This window comes from Seriola aureovittata, chromosome 4 (genome assembly GCF_021018895.1).
Source record: "Seriola aureovittata isolate HTS-2021-v1 ecotype China chromosome 4, ASM2101889v1, whole genome shotgun sequence".
Taxonomy (NCBI): Eukaryota; Metazoa; Chordata; class Actinopteri; order Carangiformes; family Carangidae; genus Seriola; species Seriola aureovittata.
Genome location: NC_079367.1, coordinates 25,477,052 through 25,499,821, shown reverse-complemented (window position 1 = coordinate 25,499,821; position 22,770 = coordinate 25,477,052). Strand labels below are relative to the sequence as shown.

The 22,770-nt window shown below is 44.4% G+C and overlaps 1 protein-coding gene across 2 annotated transcripts in view; it reads left to right on the top strand.

Moving 5' to 3' along the window:
- cdon (cell adhesion associated, oncogene regulated) overlaps positions 1–19,898 on the top strand; it is a 33,472-nt gene extending 13,574 nt beyond the window's left edge. The window contains exons 3-19 of one of the 2 annotated variants that reach the window (XM_056374751.1): positions 1,075–1,353; positions 1,856–2,002; positions 2,424–2,567; positions 2,667–2,957; positions 3,051–3,320; positions 6,918–7,180; positions 7,729–7,903; positions 9,565–9,681; positions 10,283–10,486; positions 11,020–11,201; positions 12,185–12,290; positions 14,027–14,149; positions 14,410–14,601; positions 15,563–15,858; positions 16,013–16,092; positions 17,204–17,466; positions 18,911–19,898. In XM_056374751.1, coding sequence (XP_056230726.1) covers positions 1,075–1,353; positions 1,856–2,002; positions 2,424–2,567; positions 2,667–2,957; positions 3,051–3,320; positions 6,918–7,180; positions 7,729–7,903; positions 9,565–9,681; positions 10,283–10,486; positions 11,020–11,201; positions 12,185–12,290; positions 14,027–14,149; positions 14,410–14,601; positions 15,563–15,858; positions 16,013–16,092; positions 17,204–17,466; positions 18,911–19,065 — 3,287 coding nt within the window. In that variant the 3' untranslated portion in view covers positions 19,066–19,898. Of the gene's footprint in view, positions 1–1,074; positions 1,354–1,855; positions 2,003–2,423; positions 2,568–2,666; positions 2,958–3,050; positions 3,321–6,917; positions 7,181–7,728; positions 7,904–9,564; positions 9,682–10,243; positions 10,487–11,019; positions 11,202–12,184; positions 12,291–14,026; positions 14,150–14,409; positions 14,602–15,562; positions 15,859–16,012; positions 16,093–17,203; positions 17,467–18,910 lie in introns of both variants that reach the window. The other variant, XM_056374750.1, reaches the window with a different exon arrangement.
- Positions 19,899–22,770: the final 2,872 nt, after the last annotated feature.

Genomic DNA, 22,770 nt, shown 5'->3' with positions numbered 1-22,770 from the left:
TTTAAAGCAGGTCTTTAGTTGCTATATTAATATTGTGAAAGTATTAAAGCCAGGCTCAGAGCCTGCTCACTTTGCTCACTGACCTGTTGTTACTAGAACTCCAGAGAGAAGCCTGAGAGAGGAGATGTAAAACTACACTGAGATGGTTTTTGGTTCTTAAAACGACAAATATATCGTCTTATCAATATCAAAACTTGGAATAAAACAACAACAGTGTAAAATATGGGACCTTTAAACCTCCACGAAAAAATATTTTATATTAATAATGAAGCAAAACACTTTTAATGTGACAGATGTCGCTCATAGCAACATTTATCAATAGCCTGTTTTAGCTTGATATTTGACTACAAACTACGCTCTCAAGCAAGGAGCTGTTTTCAGCAAATAGAGAAAGTGGATCATCCAGCAGCTAAAGACCCAAATGTGTTTTTCAGCAGTTATTAAAGACGAATACAGAGCTAAAAGGACTTGCCTTCACCAGGGGGCCATAAACATAACTCCAAATTAAGACTAATGTTGCTCTGTGTGTGCAGAGTTGGTTTCAGCTTGTTGTCTAGTTTCCTGCTCCCAGCTGGGCAGAAATGTAATTCTTACAACTTTAAAGTTATAATTTGTGACTTTTTTGATACTCATTTCAGTTGAAGACATCAGGTCCACTACAGGAGCAGGAAGGGTTAGCTTGATAGCCATCACAGCAGGCAGAACAGGGCCGGTGCTTTGTGAAGATCAAACGTAATCAGGATGAAGACATCGGCGCTAGTAACATGGTTTTACTCAAAATAGATGCTTTCAATTTGTATGGCAAAAACAACACAGCTAATATCTCCCAGAACCTGAGACGTTGCACAGTTAAATAGTCAGTTCACTATTTCTCACTCATCTCAAAGCCAGGAGAAATGTGTCTTGTGGTTTTCTTTGAGCACCTCCGTTGTATTGTTCTGGATGGAGGCAAAAATATGTCTGCATGAGGATGTGTTGCATGTTTTTTTTAATTTGATCTAACGAAGCATCAATGACAAAATTACTGATTGAAGATTCTGAACATATTTTTCTTTGCTCTTGTCTCCTCACCAGCTCAATATCCTTCCTTTAGCTCTGAGCCCGCCTCCTTGGTTCAGAGTCAAGGCTCTGTAGCTCATCTGCACTGCTTAGTAAGTCCTCCATCAGCTGCGGTTTCCTGGCGCTTCAGAGGCCGTCCCCTGGCCCGGGACACCCTCCCTGGCGTGGAGCTCAACAGGGGCTCCCTCACCATCTCCTCCCTTAAGCCCAGCCATGTTGGCGTCTACCAGTGTGTGGCACGCTTGGACCACGGGCCGGCCATCGCCAGTCGCCTGGCGCGTGTGGACATAGCAGGTCGGTGCACACTTCTACTCACTTCAAAGCAGGCGGGTAAAGAAAGAGAGGAAGTTGCCTTGAGGAAAGGAAGGCCATTTTGTGAGTGTTGAACACTTAGAGAGAAAGCCTTTCCTCAGCTGCCTGCTGCTGAGTGGTGCAGGGGAAGGAAGCAGTAGGAGTTTTTACCTCGGGCACTCTTCCAGATGCCTCTTGACCGGTATCCTTAATGAGCTTTGGGCTTTCCTGTGTAGTGTGTTATGTTCCTGCTGGGATGCTGCTTGCTGTTGGACACTACACCAAAGGGGTTGACCCCGATCTGCAACTGTATCAAGCTGAATAGAATCGCTCACTGCAACAATAAACAAACCCAGTGATCCAACACAAACAGCTCAACTCTCAAGTAGCGCTGTTGGCCTTCGTTCTTGACTACACTCAGACTCGGCGTGTATTGAATGTCTCCTATTCTGCACAGAAAGTCAATTTAACTAAAGAAATCATGTGTTTTTTTCTGTCCGTGCAGAAATTTCAGAATATGAAGATGGTCGACGGCGGTCATTATCAGTGCAGGAAGGCAGTGCTGTTCTTATAGAGTGTCCTCTACCGCACAGCGTCCCTCCAGCCCTTCCTAGACTAAGAGTGCGAGGGGAGTGGATGGAAGAGTCAACAGGTAAGAAACCACTGAATAAATGTGCAGTTTCTTTTTTATTTTTTGAGGGACGACTTTGACAAGAGTTTAATGATGTGATTCTATACAAAATGAGACAACAGCAAATTGCAGGGGCTGCATTTGTTTTGTATAAAGGTAAAATGTGTTATAATATACCATAAGTGAAAGATTGTGGTGCTACAGAGACGCCCTGGCCTCCAGACGTGAAGGAACGAAAAATCACATCATAATCCTTTTTAGATTTTTATTCCGTGAAAATGAAATGCAATAATGACCATTCCAACTAAAATTATGTACGATTTGTTTTTTTGAATATCGTTCATCCCTTAATATCGCCTGATATTAATCACATGTAGCATGATTCAAGAATTCATCCATTGTCTGTGTTATCATTGAGACTGCTTTATCTTCCTCCTTTCAGGTGACTTTTTAGTTCTTCCATCTGGAAACCTTCAGATTATGTCAGCGTCAGTCCAGCACCAGGGCATGTATAAATGTGGTGCCTTCAACCCTGTTACCGGGAAAACCGTGGTGCAGCCTCATGGCACCAAGCTGTCAGTGAAAGGTAAGTCTGATGACGCTTAATTTTAAGATTCAGGAGTTTTCTTGTGTCAGCCATGTTTTCTGTTATCTTCTACTAACATAGTGGATTTGTGTGTTTTAGATTCAGACTCCTCCCCCTCAGTGCGGATAGTTTACCCCACCGCCCCAAGGACTGTTCTGGTGCAGAAGTCGCAGCCGCTGACGCTGGAATGTATCGTGTCTGGTAGCCCTGCACCGGCAGCCAAATGGTTTAAGTACGGCAAGGAGGTCACACCGGGGCCTTTTCACCAACGGCAGCACAACAACCTGGTCTTTGTGATGGTGACGAGGAGCGATGAAGGGAGCTACACCTGTGCTGCTGAGACGGAGCAGGGGACTGTGATCAGCGCTAACTACACTGTGAATGTTCTTGGTGAGAAAGAGACGAAGAAAGAGAAGTTACATGGAGAGTCTTTGCAGCAGATGATGGGGGTGAGGTTAATGTTTTTCGTCCTCTCCTCTACAGAGCCGGCGTCTGTTCTGGAGGGCCTGAACAACCAGCTCGTCTCTCTCGGCTCCTCTGCTCGTTTTACCTGCGTAGCAAGAGGAAACCCCTCCCCGAACATCACGTGGCTGTTCAACGCTGACCCCATCACCCCGTCGCAGCGCTTTCAGATCTCTGGGTCCTCACTCGTTATTACAGGTGTGACACCGCAGGACGTGGGCGTCTATCAGTGTCTGCTGGACAACGGCATTGGGTCGGCACATTCATATGGAACGCTTACAACGCAGTCAGGTACGTATCCATTAGTTATCTTCTACTTATGTCCTATTTGGGTTTATTGTATTATTTATTGTGGGTTTACAGAAGGCAGGAAACAGATAATGAAATGTCACGGCACGGTGGTTTTCTTTAACTAAACAATCAAACATTTAATCTATAACATGTCAGAAATATAGTGAAAAAAGACAATTTCACAGAGCCAAGTCAAATCGCCTGATTTGGCCAAAATACATTTTGTGTTTAAAACGAAAAACCAAGTTTTTCAGGTTTGAGCAACACTTTTCCTTCCAACATGAGTCTGTGTGAGTTGTGTTACAGAAATTCTTGCTAGTGTTAGAAAGGGTTAAGGCATGGTCTCTGTGGGCCTGCGCATACAGTATCTGCAGGGAGTCCTTGCCCTGTGTGTGTGTGTGTGTGTTTTTCTGAGGCTGGTAGGAGAGGCTTGGCCAAGGCCGCCCTCCTCCTGAGCCTTGAACTGAGCTTGAGCGTGAGAGTGAGCTTTGTGCACGCCGTCGGGGATAAGCCCCCGGACGCTGGAATGTAAGGAGTAGCCGTGGAGGGTTATGACGAGGACCAGACCACCCAGCTGTCAACATCATACACAACTGCCTTTTATTTATTAACACATCACAACCCTCCCCCACCACTCTCCCCCAAATCCCCCAAACGCTATACGCCAGGGCCCCATTCCTCAGCTCGCCCCTGTATCTGCAGAGTGATTAATACGGCTACATGTGGTACACAGGGAGTGCGAATCAGACAAAATCAGGATAGTTCACTGCAAAACAATTGCTCCCCTTCCGCAGACCGCGGGAAGAAGAATGAGCTTTAATATCTGTTGCAGCAGAAACAAAAACAGAGCGTGGAGCTGATAAGCGGGATGTGTCCAGCAGATGTAAACACTCTGAGGTCAGTTTGTGTTCACCTGTTTCTCAGGTACCAGGCACCGGAGCTTATCGAATGCCCTTCGCATTCAAAGTAAACAGTATCACTGATGTGTGTAGTCTGTTATTGTAATTCATCACGGAGAGCACTCTGAAATATGTTTGGTTTTATGTTTGGTATCGTTGTTTCCATCACCGTGACAACCCACTGCTTCCATCCGTTCAGTGGGATGTACCACAGGGGAGATGCGTTGTTCTTATTCTGTCATGTGATTGGATGTTTCCTCCCTGTCGTTCCCATCAACACACACTGTGCTCCCCCTGCTCCCAAATGGTCAAGCTAACAGCCACACTATAGCAACAACTAGTGCTAAAAAGATGATTTGATCAGTTGATTGACAGAAAATCAATCAGCAGTTGTGATAATTGATTAATAGATTGTTTATTGAGTAAAAATGCCAAAACATACACTGGTTCCATCTTCTGAAATTTGAAGATCTGGTCCTTCTCTATGTTTAAATCATTGAAAACTGGATGTCTTTTGAAGACGTTTTGACTTTGTCTCTAGACAGTTTGAAACAACAGCTGATAGATTAATTGTAAAATCTTTGCTACATCAGGAAGGAACTATCACTTTTACAATATAAAAACATACACTGACTTTTCCCCTAATAAGTAAAGCTCTGTCTAATCTGAGGCTCTTGTCTGTGCTGGTAATCCTTGGTGATTTACTATCACATTTACTCCCAGGTGTTCTCCTCTAATGGACTGACCTTTTCTGGGAAGGACCTGGCAGGGTTTCTCTGTCCAGGTGTAGTAGCACTTACTGGAGATATATCGCTCCTCTCCATCATGAGGGTGCCGTGGCCTTAATTGCCTCCTCCTGCATCAGTGTGTGTGGAGGAGGAGCCCCGTCTGTGGTTAGGCTATGAGTCAGAGCTGTGGAGAGGCGAGAGTGTTGGAGGGCCGAGGGAGGGAACGAGCAGGAGAGTGTGTAGGACTGGGTGTAGAGCCGGGGTCTGATTCTCTCTGGTATTTTAATGGTTGGCGTGTGGAATGTGTGGCAGCTGGCCGCAGTCCCAGGATCAGGTCTAGTGTTACCAGCTCCGGGCCTGTTTGTTTTACAAAGTGAACCAGTGCCGCACACACCTAAAACACCCCGAAACTGGACCCAGGATCCTGCAGCGTGACCCTGTGGCCAGCCTCGCTGCTTTAACCTCCTTATTCACATGTTTAGATTTTAATATTCAATTATGTTGCTCTTTGACCTCCGCGGTGTGGCTCCAGAGTCCAGAGGTTCCTGCTCTCGTGGGCCTTGCTGTGAGTCCTCCAAAGGTCTTTGAAAAATTCCACCCGGGCTCTGCCAAACCGGCTTCGGCCATAATAAGGCTCCCAGCTCGCATGATTTGCCCAGGTGGACTTCTCTGGCTCTGGTGAAGATTTAATGAGAAAAACAAACAAAGCATGATTATGTAGTGCTGGCGAGATTCAGGTTTTTCTTGTTATTTTATGTAGATTCAAAGGCTTGTTCCAAATGTAAAACTTTCCAGCACTGGTTGTCCTGTGTGGACCTGGAGGGCCACCTCTGTTAGTCACTGACTGAGTAACACTGGTGCCATTGCTTCAGCTTTTATTACACGGCGCTTCCTCCAGCAATGGGCGTCCAAAACTCAGCAGAACCAAGTTCTCAATAAATCAGCTAAAGATTCACAATAAAAATACGTTGTCAAATGAATTATATACATTTATCTTATGCAGGAAATAGAGGATCTTAATCAGAATCTTTTTTTTTTTTACTTGCAGTGTTCATATATGATTGATAATTTACATTTAGGGATGTAAATAAAAATGTTTTAGAGCTTAAAAATTGATTGCAATAACTAAACTACTTAAAGGTCACATTTTCTATAAAGATAGCTTGACATCTCCTTTTTTTGATCATAAATCAGGTCTAAGTTCTACATTAATACTGTGAAAGTATCAAAGCGCTCAGTCCACAAAGAAAATCACACAGCCCGTATTCAGAAACTGAGTCTTAAATCCAGCCGTCAGTCACCGCCCCAAGCCCCGCCCACCCGGACCGTCCAACCTTGCACGATTTGGTTTCTCTGAGTGTTTACCTGAAATCTGCACCAGAGAGAAGCCTGAGAGAGGAGATGAAAACTACATTGAGGTGGTTTTTGGTTCTTAAATCCACAAATATATCTTCTTATGGATCAATACTTAAAATGAAACACAGGAAAAGTGCAAAATATGGACCTTCAATAACTTAAATAAATCTGCTTGGTTGTCACTCACAGGAAGTTTTGTTTGCATTTTCTCAAAATGAAATGGTTTCTTCAAAAGACTTACATAAAATGCGCGTCTTATCTCACAAATCTAGAATCAGTCTTTGTGAAGATGTTTACATGTGGATAACGTTACACAAGTGAGGTTCAGACATTTGCTCTAAATATTGAGACATTTTTTTTGTCCGTATAATTTTATCTAGACAAAGAAATGTTTGCATAGAAGCAGCTTTATTTTTTCGCCTAAATGAGACTATTGATTGTGTTTTTACACATCTCAGACAGGCTGTTTAAAAAGAATGAATGGTGAAACCTGACGACAGTATTTTATAAATACTGAGGGAATATTGCCTTTAAAACTATTGTTTATGCGACTGAACTGTGATCTGTTTGTGTCGTTACGACCTCAGTTATATTTCACATTTGCTCACTGACAGGTTCCCAGCCGGGCTCCACTGCCGCCGTGCTGCTGGAGGCTTCACCATCTCTCCCGTCCATGCAAAGCGACGAGGGCCACGACGACGGCGTGGGCGACACAGTCAGCCTGCCAGCTGACAGGAGCGGTGAGCGCCCTACTCCGGAGGCGCCGATCATCACCAGCCCGCCGCAGACTCACAAGCCCGACATGTACGATCTGGAGTGGAGGGCGGGCCGTGATGGAGGCAGTCCAATCATCGCCTACTTTGTCAAGTACCGTAAGGTGAGGGGGGGGGGGGGGGGGGTGAATACATGCTGCCACATTTCACTTATTTCTTGCCATTGTCTTAAAAAAGTGATTTCAGTTTTACCACAAACACATGACCTTTCCTTGAAGTTTCACATTAAACCAGCTGAGAATGGGCGAATGTAATTATTCCATTAAATAAAGAAGGTAGGGCCAGGGCTGGGCTGACTGAGCGTTGGTCATTTCCTCTTTAAAATCCTGTGTTTGCTTCAGTAATAAGCTCACTCTGACTATAAAAACTTCAGCGATACTAGTTAAGACTGTGTTGGCAGCAGGGCTCCGTTTTGCTGGAGTTGGAAACTGTGACAGAAATCTCTAAGGCATTGTTTGTGAGGCCGTTCCCTGTCGTCGTCCAGGCTCGGAAAGAGGCTGAACCGTGGAGGATTATGGGTCGACAGATGATTTTGTTTTTCTCTCTGTCATTTTGAGTCATGTGTTTGTATTTGTCTCTCTCTGTGTGTGTGGCCGTCTGTCTGCGTCTGTGTCTGTGTGTGTGTGTGTGTGTGTGTGTGTGTGTGTGTCAGGTCGATGAAATGGGAACAGTGGTGGGGAGCTGGCATACAGTTCGTGTCCCTGGCAGCGAGAAGACCCTGCGGCTGTCGGAGCTGGAGTCCTCCAGTCTCTACGAGGTGCTGATGGTGGCTCGAAGTTCAGCAGGCGAGGGCCAGCCAGCCATGCTCACCTTCCGCACCGGCAAGGGTCAGTCCAACCTCTGGCTCAAACGTGCGCAAACACACTCAGACACTATTAAAATAACAGTTATTACCAGTCTAACATTAGGCTGTTTAGTGTTTCTTGTCATATTCCTGGGAATAACTGACCGCTGGAAGACACCGCATTCCACATTTTCCAACAAAGCTTCAAGAGAAGGAAGAAAATTTTCAGCTGCCTCAAACATCAACAGTAAATGTCAGGTTTTGGTGTCACTTCCTCTGAGTTAAAGAGCATCTGCTCATTTCATGACTCAACATTTTACACTGACATTCAGCAGAAGTTCAGGAAGTCATTTATGACACATGTCAGAAATTAAACATGCTTCGTTTTTTCCATCAATAGCAGTGAATCTCACTGTGTTTTCTACCTCCAGAGCAAACTCTGCAGAATCACAGTATGTTTGTGACTTATAGAAGAGGAAGCACAATAGAGTACTTTCAGCCACCATAACGTTTGGTCACAGTTACTGTGGACTGAGAAAGATCAATAACTGAAGTAGAAGCAGATGATGAGAGAGGCTGAGGAGAAGTGGATCCACCAAAGCATGAAGTTATTACACTTCATCACTAAATAACTGCTAGACGATTAAAAATGTATCGCACACAGCCACACAGTGAATCTTAAAGGAGATTTTTTTTTTTAAATAACTATGCCCATCACATCCAATATCCAATTATAGTCCTTGATGCAATCATAATGATCGAGGTTTTTGTGCTTTTTAGACAAATAAAAATAAGAACAACCGCAAATGTTCTGAAAACTAACAATAATGCTGTACTGCAGCAGGGTTGAAAAAAATGTTCCCCAGTCAGAAATATGTAAAACACTGCCAAAAACCACGGATATGATTGTATCCTAAGGGTGGTTGTTTCACAAAATGGTCCTGAACTAAAAAAGAAAAAAAAGGAAAAAGAAATGCCACCCAGTCCAAAAACCAGGCTCTTATGTCCAGATGTGGCTTCAGAGTTTGCCAACGTCATCCTCCTAAGAAATATTTGACTCATCTTCATGAAGGTCTGTGAATTTTTTGGGTCTAAACTGTATTCATTAATTCACCTGTTCAGTTTTCTGTGAAATGGATCTCATTTAATGATGCTTGTTTCAAAACCTCTTCTTCATTGACAGCAATATAATACTGAATCCAAATACTGTTTCCATCTAAAACAGTCAAATAAAAAAAAATATGGAGGGCAAAAAATATCAGTCAAGAGTCTTAAAAAGCCCCCACATGTAATTACTCTTAATCTGCAGACATTAAAATCCTCCAGATACCCCAAACAGAAACTCTGTATCCTCAGTGGCAACTGCTTTTACTAAATTGATGGGGTTTTTTTTATCTTTACTTAAGAATCTGCTTAATATAATTATCATGAAGTTTCATGTGACTGTTCTGTTTTTGGATACACACTCCTCCAAGCTGTCAGGAGTTGTCAAGTGGAAACCTGAACCCCACCCTGATAAAACCAGAACAGCTCTGAAACCCAGGGAGGAAATTTTAGATTTCAGAGCCAACATCCGGAGCTGTTCCATGTGCTTTTGGTGGAACTGATAGCCCTGAAAACCTGTCGCGCCTTGTTTTCTTACTCCCGGCCTTTCTTTTTCTTTTTTTCTCTCTCTCTCTCTCTCTCTCTCTCTCTCTCTCTCAGAGAAGAGCACCTCCTCCAACAAGAATCCGTCCAAGCCTCCCGTCGTCTCGATGCCGCCCAAAGCTCCGGAGGACAAAACTCCCAACACACACTTTGGAGTCATCATACATGACAGAGGTAAATGTAGACACAGTCTGCTGCTGCTGCTGCTGCAGCTGCTGGCCTGTGCACAGGTGTTGACTGTGGGATGTTTCTAACGGGGCTTTCTGTCGCATCGATAGTTCATGACCAGACCGTGCTGAGTCGATCTCTGAGCTTGATGTTTAGATGTGGTCTGCGTTGTTTCTTGTGAAGCGATAGTTGACACCCTGTAATGACTCTGTGGATGAAGGATGCTGTAAGCAGAAAGCTGAGAGATTTCACACAACTTTAGGGTCACATCTGAGTGTGTGTGTGTGTGTGTGTGTGCATGTTTTACTCGAATTACAAGCTGAAACTCATATTATTCTTTTCACTAACCCTCTCTCCTCCGTCTCTCACTCTCTCCTGCCCTCTCTAACTTTGTGGCTAAGAGCTCAGGCAGTAAGTACACATTCTTCCATGGCATGCCACTTCACTGTGATGTGTATTCTGTCCTCTTTGCTGCCTCTGTGAACTTGTTCCATCCTCTCCTGAAGATGAGACACAACGATGCCTGTTCTCATTGCTTCTCTGTGTGTTTTTGTAATTGGATTCACAGAAGTCTGCACCACTCAAAGTATGTCCCTTTTTGTCCCAGTGCCGGAGGCCCCCGATCGCCCAACCATCTCCATGGCGACCGAAAGCTCGGTGTATGTCACCTGGATCCCGAGGGCGAACGGCGGCTCTCCGATCACGGCCTTCCGCGTGGAGTACAGGCGCGGCCGCAGCGCAGAGTGGGTTGTGGCTGCGGATAACATCTCGCCTCTCAAACTGTCTGTGGAAGTTCGCAACCTGGAGCCTGGTGAGTTTTCACATAGTTGAAAACTTTTCTTTACAGTCCAGTGGAGCGTGACGTGATTCCTCTGCCCAGATAAGGGTTTTTTGATCCTTCGCCGAGTGAGAAAAACTGAAAGAAAAAACCACCAGTCGTCATCATCCAGTGACTAGTCTGTTTTAATTTTATTTTCCCGCCTAGATTTTGATCAGTCAGCCTTAATCCAGACTGATGTTACCTGTCTCACTGCTGCATACAGGACTGACTCGTTCATCCAGCTGATATCTGACTGTTTTAGTTCATGAGTGACTGACAACTGTTGTCCCAAAGGTTTTAAAGCAAACATCGTCATGTTCCACGAGCAAAGCAGCAAAGATTTGTTCACACTTCTTACCTCTCAACTTCAGCTAAATGATGAGGCTAAAATGACTCAGAAGCTCAGACTTGAGCATCACCATAACCGGTTGTGATTCATTGATAGATGCCTACCGATGCCGTTCAGTCATTCCTCAGCGCCACCGGACTGTAACACAGCCTTCCTCATTGTATCCCTTTCTCAGGCTCCACCTACAAGTTCCGCGTCGTAGCCATGAACATGTACGGCGAGAGTCCCCACAGCATCCCCTCCAAGCCGTATCAGGTGCCGCAAGCCAGCCCGCGTATGGCAGACCGCCCCGTGGTCGGACCTCACATCTCCTCCACGGACGCCATCAGCGACACACAGATCATGCTGCGCTGGACTGTGAGTACACCACTGACACACACTACGCTTACTGCGAGTGGAGTTTATAGATCCTTTACGTGAGGAAGAAGTCAGACAGGGCAATGACAAGATCATGAAGGCTTTAAACAAACTTTTCTGGGAGTAATGGCAAACTTGGCCTTGGCACAGGTATGACCTGCTGCGCTTACCGTAGTTTTCCAGTTCAATGAGGGATTATTGCTAGAATTTCAGATGCGTTCACTGCCAGTTTTACCTTTTGAATGAAGCTGTTGAGATAAAGTGTTGGCTTGTTTAATACCTATCTGACTGTGTTAACACTGCTCTGTGTTTTCACGAGGTCAGAACTTGACACTTGAATGGTTTTGCTTTCAAGTCTTAAGTCTCATGACATCATGGAGCCAACAAGTCAAGCCTCAAGTCTTCCATTTTTGAGACTTAAGTCCGACTCAAACCCAAGTGTTAAGTGTCAGGTTTGCAGCTCTGGAGTAAAAGTATAAGTACATTAAAACTCTAGTATTAAGTCACTTTTGACCACTGTGTGAGACCAGCCAGTGGCAGAATAATGTGGTAACCACTGGTTTACAGTACGTAGTGTGTTTTGCAGCTGGCTCACCTGTGTGTTGAGCCGCTGGTGGTTCTCTGGCAGCCGAATCTCAATCAGACCTTTAATTGAGCGGCTGTGCTGATTAGAGCTCGGCTCTAACAGAGATTAAGAGGCCCCGTCCGTCTATGTTTTTCTTCAAAGCTGTTTCTCCTGCCTACAACAGTTGGAGCTGCAGATGGATGCAGATAGTTCCCCGCAGTTACTTAACCTCAGTCAGTCTCATTATTTCCTGAACTTCAGACAGACAGTGCAATCACAATCTCGCTCGTTCGCAGTCCGGTACATCTGCTGATAACAAGCGCCTGCCATTAGTTGCTGGAAAATTTCCTCTCCCTGTATAATAATTGCCCACCAGATTGCTGTAGCCTAACATAATCTTTTTTCCATCCCCATGCAGTACAGTCCCTCGAGTAACAACAACACTCCAATCCAAGGTTTCTACATTTACTACCGGCCCACAGACAGCGACAATGACAGCGACTACAAAAGGGATGTGGTCGATGGTAAGTTGCAATGCAAGTTTCCATGTTTGCGTGTGTGCGTTTCCACTGCAAATTGAGTGTGTAGCTGGTGTGGAGTGTTTGTCGACAGCCTCATCCGGTGCCGGACGTGAAGCTCACGCTGTGCAGATAAACTGGGAGTTGGAAGGGTAATGGATACTCAGCGTTAAAGAGAGGGGTGTAGTGAAGAGGGGCATTTCTGCTGCTTGATTTATAGAGAGAGCTGTCCCTGGGCAGCAGGGCTTTCTGAAATCTGTTTTTAATAAATGGTTGCCAACTAATGGGCCAGAGCTGAAATATGAGCGCGGCCAAAGCAGAGGGGCTCAGGTTGTTGGGTGGAATGCTAACAGTGGAGCCTGGTACTGGAAAGGAAAGAGGGATGTCTTTTTACTCTGCCCAACTCTTTAACATCGTTCCACAGCCTCCTCACTGTCGGAGACAAATGTGTGCAGGGGTTTGTTCCCAGTCAGCACTGTTTTGGTGATTTGTATGTCAAAGATGTGTCAGAACTGTCAGAAGGTTTTTGACTGAATTTAGTTTTTCAGTTTTGTTTTGTTTTTTTCTTTTTTTCTTGATGTCAGGAAACATAAAACCGTGTTTCCACTGGATTTCAATGATTGTAATTGAGTGTGTAATTATGAGGATGATAATTATTTAAATGCTGTTGAAGAAGAACAGTAATGTGTATCCTAGACACCTCAACACTTTTCAGCCAGTTCGGTGTTAAAACCAACAACAGCATAAAAAAAATCACAGTATTTCACATTTCTGCTAAAACTTATGACTTGACAATAATTTGAAAATGTCCAGGTGTTTTTTTTTTATGTTTTAGTGCCATACTTTGAGGAATACAAACACATTTTTCTATATAATTCCTTTTTTTGTTCATGAATAATATATGTCTGTGTATGGCTGTTTTTGATTCTCAGTGATTCAGACACGTTTCAGTCAGGACTGAGGTTCAGCACCCGGCCCTTCGTGCCCGCTCCTTAGATCATCTCCTCGTGTCTTGTTTAAAACTGACTGAGCACAAGTAATGGTGTTTATTTGTGAATTAAACATAGCCTCTGTATTATTCTGTTTTTTACGGCACAGATGAGATTTAGCTTTAGCAGCAGGTTTTTTTTTTTTTTAGTGGTCCCACTTACAAGGGTTCAAATCCACCTTGGGGTAGAAGTAACACATGTGCAGTCATTTATTATACTTCATATTAAACAAAACACAGCGAGAACAGCAGCATATTTCAGCCTCATTTGTTGGAAATGTAGCATTTCCAAGTTAGAGATTGTCGTCTCATCTGTGATTTCAGAGCACGCAGTAGTAGTGTGATTGTGTGCAGTGTGTGCAGTGTGTGTGTGTGTGTGTGTGTGCGTGCATGCATGCGTGCGTGTGTGTGGAATGGGAATACTGGAGGTAAGCCAGGACAAACATCAAGCTGCCATATATGGAGCTCATCTAGAGTAAAGCCACCGTCTGGGCCCTTGTGGGACTGATGGAGTAAGAGAGAAGGCTGGCAAGGGGGGGAGAGAGGGTGAATGAGAGAGAGAGAGTATTAAAGAACATGACCTCCACGACGGTGTGAGGCACGAAGAGGTGGAGGAGAAGGTGGTGAATACTGAGTGTGAATTTACACACGCAACGTGAGTCAACACTGATTTGAAGAGGAAGTTGTTTCTTACCTTTGTTTGTCCCCCCCTTTATCTCCTCCTCCTCCTCCTCCTCCTCTCCTGCTTTCTCAGCTATAAAACAGTGGCACATGATTGGACACCTCCAGGCTGAGACCTCCTATGATATCAAGATGCAGTGCTTTAATGATGGGGGAGAGAGCGAGTACAGCAACGTCATGATCTGTGAGACTAAAGGTAAGAAAACACAAACTGTACCGCATCAGAATCGACGTGTCGACCAAACCTCCGCTTTATCAGACATCCAGGCATGTTTCTGCGAAGGCTGTAACTTTAATGATGGGTACGATCGCCATAATTACACAACATAAATGTACTGACTTTTATGACACCAGCAACAATAGCTTGCATTTTATAGTTTGGCACTATGTTATTTCTCTTTGCTGCTAGCGGGTAAAAAGCTGCCTCTCATGTCTCCTCCTCCCTCTGTGCTGCAGCACGTCAGTCCCCGGGTTCGCCCAGCCAGCACCCCATCACCCCACCGGGCCCCCATCCGCAGGAGCCGCCCAGCCCTCCTGGGGGACTGCTGTACCTGATTGTGGGCTGTGTTTTGGGAGTGATGGTGCTCATCCTGCTGGCTTTTATTGCCATGTGCCTGTGGAGGAATCGCCAGCAGCACAACATGCACAGTGAGTTTATAGAAAAAAATGGTAATGTATGGTTGCTGCTAACACTGCAAGATGTTGCATAATGTGTCCATCTTATGTCCTCATATGTTGTGCTCACTCTGAAATAAGTGTTGCCGGAGCAACAAACAAACAGAGTTAACTCTGTTTCACTTGTCTCATATTTAAAGATAGTTGGCCCCAGGACGGCTTGTGCAGCATATTCCAAGTATTCATAGTGCAGATATGGATCCCAGAGTACCTGCAAAACTGTTGGATGGACTCTTTACCAGACCTGCTGGATCAGTAAATAGTCAGTTTTGCAGCTAAAACATTTGGGAGAAAAGCTCAAACTGCGTCACAGGTGCTTTTTTTGTGGTAGCATGAAACCTGAGTTTTGTTACTGATACTAAACAATATTTTTATAATCTCATTTTGACAAATAGTTTTGCCCTCAGTCCTCAAAAGAAACCAAACTTCTCAATGTGCAGTGCAAAATTTTACTTTTACACAAGCTGGTTTAGAATAACATTTCAACAGTGCCAATGTAGAAAAACATCTGTCTGTACCATAGACTGTACATATAGATGGATGTAGCCTCTGTGACAACACCCATAGGTTTCTGCAGAGCAGTTCTGAAGCTCAGAGTGGGCTGTTCTGCCGTCGCCATTTTGGCAGTGCCTGACTCCACCTTATTCCTGGCTAATTCAAAAAAATGGGGAAAGAGGTGTAGCGTGGGTGGAGCCTAGACTGTGGTGCATGTTGGTTTAATAACTGTGGCAATCATATGCTCCCGTTAGCATCGTTAGCACAGCTGGGTGTCTTGCTCAAAGGCTAACCGAAGGCCAATTAATTTGCTGGCTGATTAGCTAGTTAACGAGCTAAGTTAATAAGCAAGGTATGATGATTTTTAACAAGACTAGATCAGATTTTCAACCTGCTCTCTCCCTCAGTCCTCACCGCTCTGCCTCTCTCTCTGCTGTAGAGTATGACCCTCCCGGCTACCTGTACCAGCCAGCAGAGATGAACGGCCATGTTCTCGAGTACACCACGCTGCCTGGCGCCAGCCGCATCAATGGAGGTGTCCACGGGGGCTATGGGCACAGCGGCCCCATGTTACCCCAAGGATGCCATCACCTCCACCACAAACTCCCCAATGGCTTGGCGCTGCTCAACGGCTCCGGTGGCCTGTTCTCACCTGGCCACCCACACGGCCACGATGGCACCCTGCCCCACAGCACCCGAGACTGCGAGCACTCGCACCCACACCACCACCATAACGTGAGTGTTGCAGTTCAGACACCACAAAGTGCTCCAGACCTCGAGGCTGGATGCCTCATTCATCCTGTACAAGTTTTATATGAAGTACGGTGTTTTACTTTGGTACAAATTCTGTTTAGTTTGGCTAAATCTGTTGTTTCTGATCTCTTGTCAGGGTGGAGGCATGTACACAGCTCTTCCCCAAACAGAGTCGTCTGATTGTATGAGCTGTCAGAACCTCTGCAACAACAACAGGTCAGAGAAAAAGTCTTTGTGATCCAAATGAGCTTTGTGTTCATGGATATCTTTTGCTTTGTTGTGGACATGTGGCTCACATTATATTAGTCTTTATTTTTCTAAGTAATCTGTGTTTATTTTGAATATGAAAAATTGGTTGTCATCAGAAAAAAAATGTATGAAATAAAAATGCAGGCTTAAGTCAGACCTGAAAATTGACAGTTTTTTACTCAGGGATTTGGGTGTAGAATTTGTAGCTCTATGCTCAAACCAGAAACCACAGTGATCTCTGTCCTACTGCAGCAGAACATTTGGTTGTGTGGGAATAAAATATAAAATATAAAATTTGTAAACCAACCTGTTGGGTTTTTTGTATTTTCACTGATAATTGATTAAAAAAACTGAAAAAGATGAGGTGTATGGATGTCACAGGGACGAGCTGGCCAGAGAAAATTAAACACAACTCATATTTCATAAGATACAGCTGAGACAAAGTGTTCTACTTTGCTTGTGACCCCTACCAGCCCCAAACACACACACACACGCACACATGCACACACACACATTTGCCCTCCTGCTAGTACTGTTTATGTACTTAAGGGTCCCCAGCATCACAGTTTACCCTGTGTGCACCCAGCCAGCAGACCTAATGAGCCCTGTGTTTATTTACCTCCGGCTGCTGGGAAAAGAGGGGGTGTGGTCACCATCCAATCATGTACCGTTAGAGTGAAGCTGAGTTTAGGGAAACATGGTGAAGATCGCTGCGTGCAACCGTCTGCGTTTGGGAACTTCACCAGAGAGCAAAACCACAATGTGTCACAGTTATTTAGAGGCAGCGAGACTGGACCTTTAATCTCCGGTTCAACTATTAAATGCTTTTTGCAGCTGTGTGAGAGTGCTCCAGTTGTGTTAGAGCTGTCATTGTTTTGGACACTGTTAGGAGTGTTAACACAAGGGTTGTCTGTGTCTGGTGGAAAACCCACAGATATCTACAGAGAGGAAGAGCTGGCACAGTATGTGAATCACTGCTGAGTGTTGTCAGTGGGTGAGCACTCAGCAACACACGGACACCTTATAAACAAATGTATGTGTCCCACTTCTCTTTCCATCTTCCTATGTCTCTGAGCAGATGTTACAACAAGACCAATGGCACTTTCTCCAGTGGCACTCTTCCCCTAATGCATCGCGTGGCACCGTGCCAGCAGGACGGGCTGGAGATGGTGCCTCTGGGCCAGGTTTCATCGCAGTGCCACGGCCCCGACAGCCAGATGAACTCTGGTGACCAGGAGGCCGACGCAGGGTACCAGCCAGATGAGCACAAGGAGTCCTCGCCCTCGCAGCATTCCTGCTGTCTGGTCGGGAACAATGAAAACTGTCCAGCAGACAACACTGGTGAGACACTTTTTATGCCCCACAAAAATTTCCTTGTGTTTTAAATTGTCACAGAGAACTGAAACTTCTCACCACCTTTTTAGCCCTGGTTATACAATTTAATTTCCTATTTATTAAAAAAAAAAGAAAACTTGCAGATAGTTATTGATTAATCTTTGAATAAAAACACCAATTAGTTCTCAGACTTATTAGAGTCAGAAACAAAGGACATACAAAAACTAGATCAACTTGAGGGAGGCATGACCTTACTCTCTTCTGATCACAATAAAACTAAGGTGATATTAATACTGTAGTAGTGCTTTTAAATCAAGTTTCATCTCAAGAACAACTTTTCATGGTTGGATGGTAGAAATGGTGGCTTGTGACCAGTGATGTATTTTATGATAAATATAGTAATAATGGAGAATAATAAAATGACAATCAGACTTAATAGCTTTTACAGTATAACACAGTATCAACATATTTGTCAACCACAGTACAACCACTGTAAATATAAGTTAGACAGCCAAAGGAATAATTTGGGAAATACACTTATTTGTTTTCTTGTATTAACTGGGAACGTCTTAAATCCAGATCCACTAAAAGAATGTGTCATTTTTCACCTTCTTTTTGTACAGATATTAAAGCTCCCACATTGTATAAAAGTAGATTTCTATGTCTTTTTTGATTATAAAGCAGGTCTAGGTTCTATAATAATACTATGAAAGTATCAGACCCTCACAAGAGAGAATTGCACACAGCCTGTATTCAGAAACTGAGCATTAAAACCAGCTGGGAGGACTTCTGTAACTTTGTGACGTCACAACAAAGCAGTCACCATTCTCAGCCACGCCCCAAGCCCGTACAGTCAGCCAATCAAAAGAGAGGCTCTGAGCCTCACAGAAAAAGTGTAAAATGTGGGACCTTAAAACAAATGAGCTATAACATGTTGATTAGTGATATTTAAAGGTGATGATGCTGGTAGGCAGATTTTATTCATGTTGGACAGAGCCAGCCTGTTTCCCTCCTTTGTCCAGTCTTTGTGCTACGCTTTTACCAGACAGATGTGAGTGGCATTGATGTTTTCATCCAACTCTCGGCAGGAAAGCGAGTTAAGCGTATTTCATAAAATGTCAAACAATTCCTTTGAGACATTAGAGCTAAAAAAGCAAATTCCCTGGGAATTAAGTGAAAACATTTATTTCTACGCCCTCATGGTTCAGCACTATTGTGAAATCGAACTCTTCTACATGCCTTACTAGCAAGTTTTTATATTATTACCAGTCCTCATGTTGTAAGCAGACAAACTTTGTAGCATCACCACAAATTACACTGTGGGCCTCTGCAGAATCTGTGCTTGTCTTTTTTAATATGAAGTCTAAACCAAAGACTCTCCTCTCTCTCTCTCTCTCTCTCTCTCTCTCTCTCTCTCTCTCTCTCTCTCTCTGTGTGTGTGTGTGTGCAGCTGAGGAGGAGCTGGAGTGCGTGGACACGGAGGGGCCTGTGGTGTGCTGGGAGAGTCTTGGCCTGCCAGACTTGGACTGTGACGAAAAGCCTGGGTGGATCTCTAGCAGCAGCCTGGCAGGAGAGCTGATCCAGCCTGGCCCACAGGAGGTCTGAGTGCAGCCCACACACAAACACACTCTCCTGCAGTGTGGAGGGATTTAGAGCAACCAGGCAGAGAGACAGTTGTGGAAATACCACAGAGCAAGGAAGAGGAGCAGCGATAGTCAGAGACACTGCATGTTACGGTGACAAGGACACAAAACTGTTGATGGACTGAGCTGAGCGGAGCGACGTGGGAGGAGAGAGACTGAGAGACTGAGAGCAAAGCCAGATGGAGAGAAACGCAAAGAGAAAAGGGAGCGCTGCTCAAAGACTGAAACTGTATCCCACTGGAGGGAAGACTCTCATAAAAGATCAAAAACTCTTTAGATGACTTATTTATTTTTTGTAGTAGTAAAATATTATTTCATATGAATGTATCTGTTTTAAAGAAAAAAAGTTTGTCTTTTATATTATTTATGCCTTTTGGATGAGAAAAACCTTTTATTTTTTGTTGTTTCGTCTCTCTGTGTTCCACTGAAGTGTGGAGATTAGCAATTGTCTGTGTAAAGTTTTGTAATAATATAAAGAGAAGATATGGAAGAGTACACAACAACCTATTTTCTATGTCTTTCCTCCCCCGACTGTACGCGCTGCAGCGCCAGATGAATGATTGCCAGAGTGAATTTCCCGGCCTCGGTTCAAACCCATCGATATTTCTGGCAGGCCTTTGATGTGGCTCTGTGATGGGCTGTTCCACCGCAGTGACCCCTGAACAGGGTGAACATTCCCCTCACTGTTCAGATTAAGGCTGCTGCTCTTTGCTTCAGTGAATACTTGATAGCTCATCACTTTACGCAAAATGCACTGTTGCTTCGAGAGGACTGTTGACCTACTGGCCCCAATCTGTTGGAGGAGTCGGGTAGTTACATTAAAACAGTTGTGAAGCGTGAGCAGCCCTCTTACACAAACCTTTGTATGTTAAAACTGCTGCTGGTAAACACAGAATACTTTAACATCATTTCTGGTTTTGAGGTCAGACAGGTGAGCTATATCTGACCAGGTGAAATTCTACTAGCAAGACCTGAATCTAATCTAATCCATTCAGAGAAAACTTTCTCTCATCAGTGTGGTATTCCTGGTATAAAAGGGTCACTTCACCCACTTCACAAAAACCATGTTTTTTTTACTTAGCCATTGTGGTATATAGCAATATATGCATAGTTTTGTTTCATTATACCAAGGACGAAGAAGAAATGAGTGAACATTGATCCAGAGTAAGCGGGACATTGTGTCTGAGGAGACACGGTGCTCTGGAGTTTTTCAAGGAAAAATCTTCTGTAATTTAAGCAGCACAAAACAATTTAATCGACCTCCTCTGTGTTGATTCACTGGCAGAAATCTCTAAAGACAAAACCATGGTGTATGAAACTAAAATGATCTGCATGGCTCAATACCTCCAGGAGCTAAGTGGGAAGTAAAAATTACAAACTGGGAAGCTTGGTGGAAAAAAAAAAAAAAAAAAAAGGCCATCTACCCTAGTTTAATGACATTGTACTGAATTTTGAATTGCCAGTTGTAGCTGTATCACCCCATCGTAAAGAACAGGATGGACTGTGGTTCATTAGAAATAGAAGGAGGTGTGTTGATATTCTGTCGTCAGAAGTTGCTGCGTGATGCTCCCGCTGTACTCTAGATAACCCATTCATAAAACAGTTGTAATATACTCTTCTCAGGTTTCAGCCGCAGTCAGCCAAACCCATTTTCTAAAGGCTTAAACCCTCCATTGGTTTTAAAATAATCTCCATGGTGTGCTGGCTGATTGGAGTTGATGGGTTTGCAGCGGGGGAGATGACAGGGCTGGCCGTGCTTCACCGAGGATGACTGCATTGCAGGCTTTCCATGCCCGGTGCCTGTCTGCCCGTGTTTGTGCCAGAGTCGGCTGCCAGTCCTCAGGCCCCGGCTCGCCTGGCATCTCTCCTCCCCCTGATGGCATACGGGATATTCCTGGCACACGGATTTACTCGCCTGCTGCTGAGGCGTGGCACAGCCTCTTCCGGCTGTTATTTTTAGTCCTCATGGCGGCTGTTGTGCTGTTGAGGCTGGTGGCATTTTCCCAGTTGACTTGACTTAAACTCACTTCTTTCCCAGGAATAGTGTTTCCCCGTCCTGCAACTCTGTGGTGTTTCAGATGTACACTGATCAAGAAAATGTTTGTTTTGTTGAGTATTGAGGCCAAAAAAAAAACAAAAAAACAAATGGCCCAGAATGATGGGAAGAGCTGGCCATCCCTTACACAGTCTCATCAAGTTTGTTTCATTTTAATGCTGTAGCCTATTTGAGTCTCCATTATGATTTCCTCACTGCCATTGGGTAGAAAAGGGAACGAAACAATGGGAAGGAAATGAAGCTGGAAATGAAAGAGAAATGGTCTGGGGAGAGAGAGGGGATGCTGACAGATGCAGGCTGGGCTGATGAGGAAAAGATAAGGGCAGGGTTGTCTCTAAATGAGCTGCTTCTCCATCTCCCACGTCTGTCAGTCGGCACTCTCCCTCAGCCCTGCCCTGCACCCTCTGCCCACGCAGCTACACCCCTTCATTAAGGAGCCCATGGGAACAAGAAAGCTCATTGTCCGCCCTGGAATTTCTGCCCCTTGCTTGCAGAGCCGACCTGTTAACGCCAGTCCCTCTCCCCTCCGCCCACCATTCTTCCTCTCTCCCCTCTCCAGCACACCCCTGAATGAATGCAATTCTTATGAATCGGACAGTGTGTTGTTAACTTGCTTGATTCAGCCCCGGGCGGTTTTTATCCTTGAGATGTCACAAACCCCAAGTGAAGCATGTTGTGGTTGGATGAACTCCAACAGCATTCCAGTGGGTCGCTGCGAATGATGAGCTCATGTGCACTATAAAACCAATAATCTTTTATGTTCCCTCAAGGATATCCGCTCTTTATTTGTTAATCAGGCCCACGTCTTGGTGCGTGTAGATGCCCACATAGTTGACATTTTGGGTTGTCAAATTGTTGCATTTGTCGACTGTACCTGTTGAATTTAATCAGGATGAAAAACAAAATTACAGCCTCATCTTTATCCCAGCTGCTTCCATTCAACTGCCCCCATTTTCCCCCTGTCAACACACCTCACAATTCCAGTGTAATCAGTCTCCTCCGGATCAATAATGAGCCTATTGATGACAAGCAGGTTGGACCTGTTGACATGAGCTCTGCTTCAGAATGAAATCGATGGTGCTCACGAGTCAGAAGAAATTCTGAGAGGCCAGGTATAACAGCAGAAAAATAAATCAGCTGTGTAGTCATTTCTACCGACCACTCGAGGATGTCTGTGCACAACCCTGAGTAATGTAGTATGTTTATTTTAATATGGGTGAATTATTTAGGAGGGAATTTGTTTTATGTGCGAGGATTTCTGTCAAGCTATCCGTCGGTTCTAAAATGTTCCGCAGGAATTATTCAGGAATGAGAGTTGTCAGCCTTGAGCGATGAGCTTTAAAATGCTGAGATGTGTCCGTTTGCTCCGACGTGCCTCTTATTCTGCTGGAAGTGACAACACACAGTAGTTAATTAGCACAGTCTAACACACTTAAAGGAAGAAAAACAACACAGCGGGGCCGTCATTGGAATTAAACAGAAACCGTAATGAAGAGTACATTTCAAGAGAAACAAAAAAAAAGAAAAATAGTCTTGTCTAATGAACCCGCAATCCAGATGGTTTTAATAATGAACACAATACAAGACTGGTGAAGTATTTGAAATGGAAAC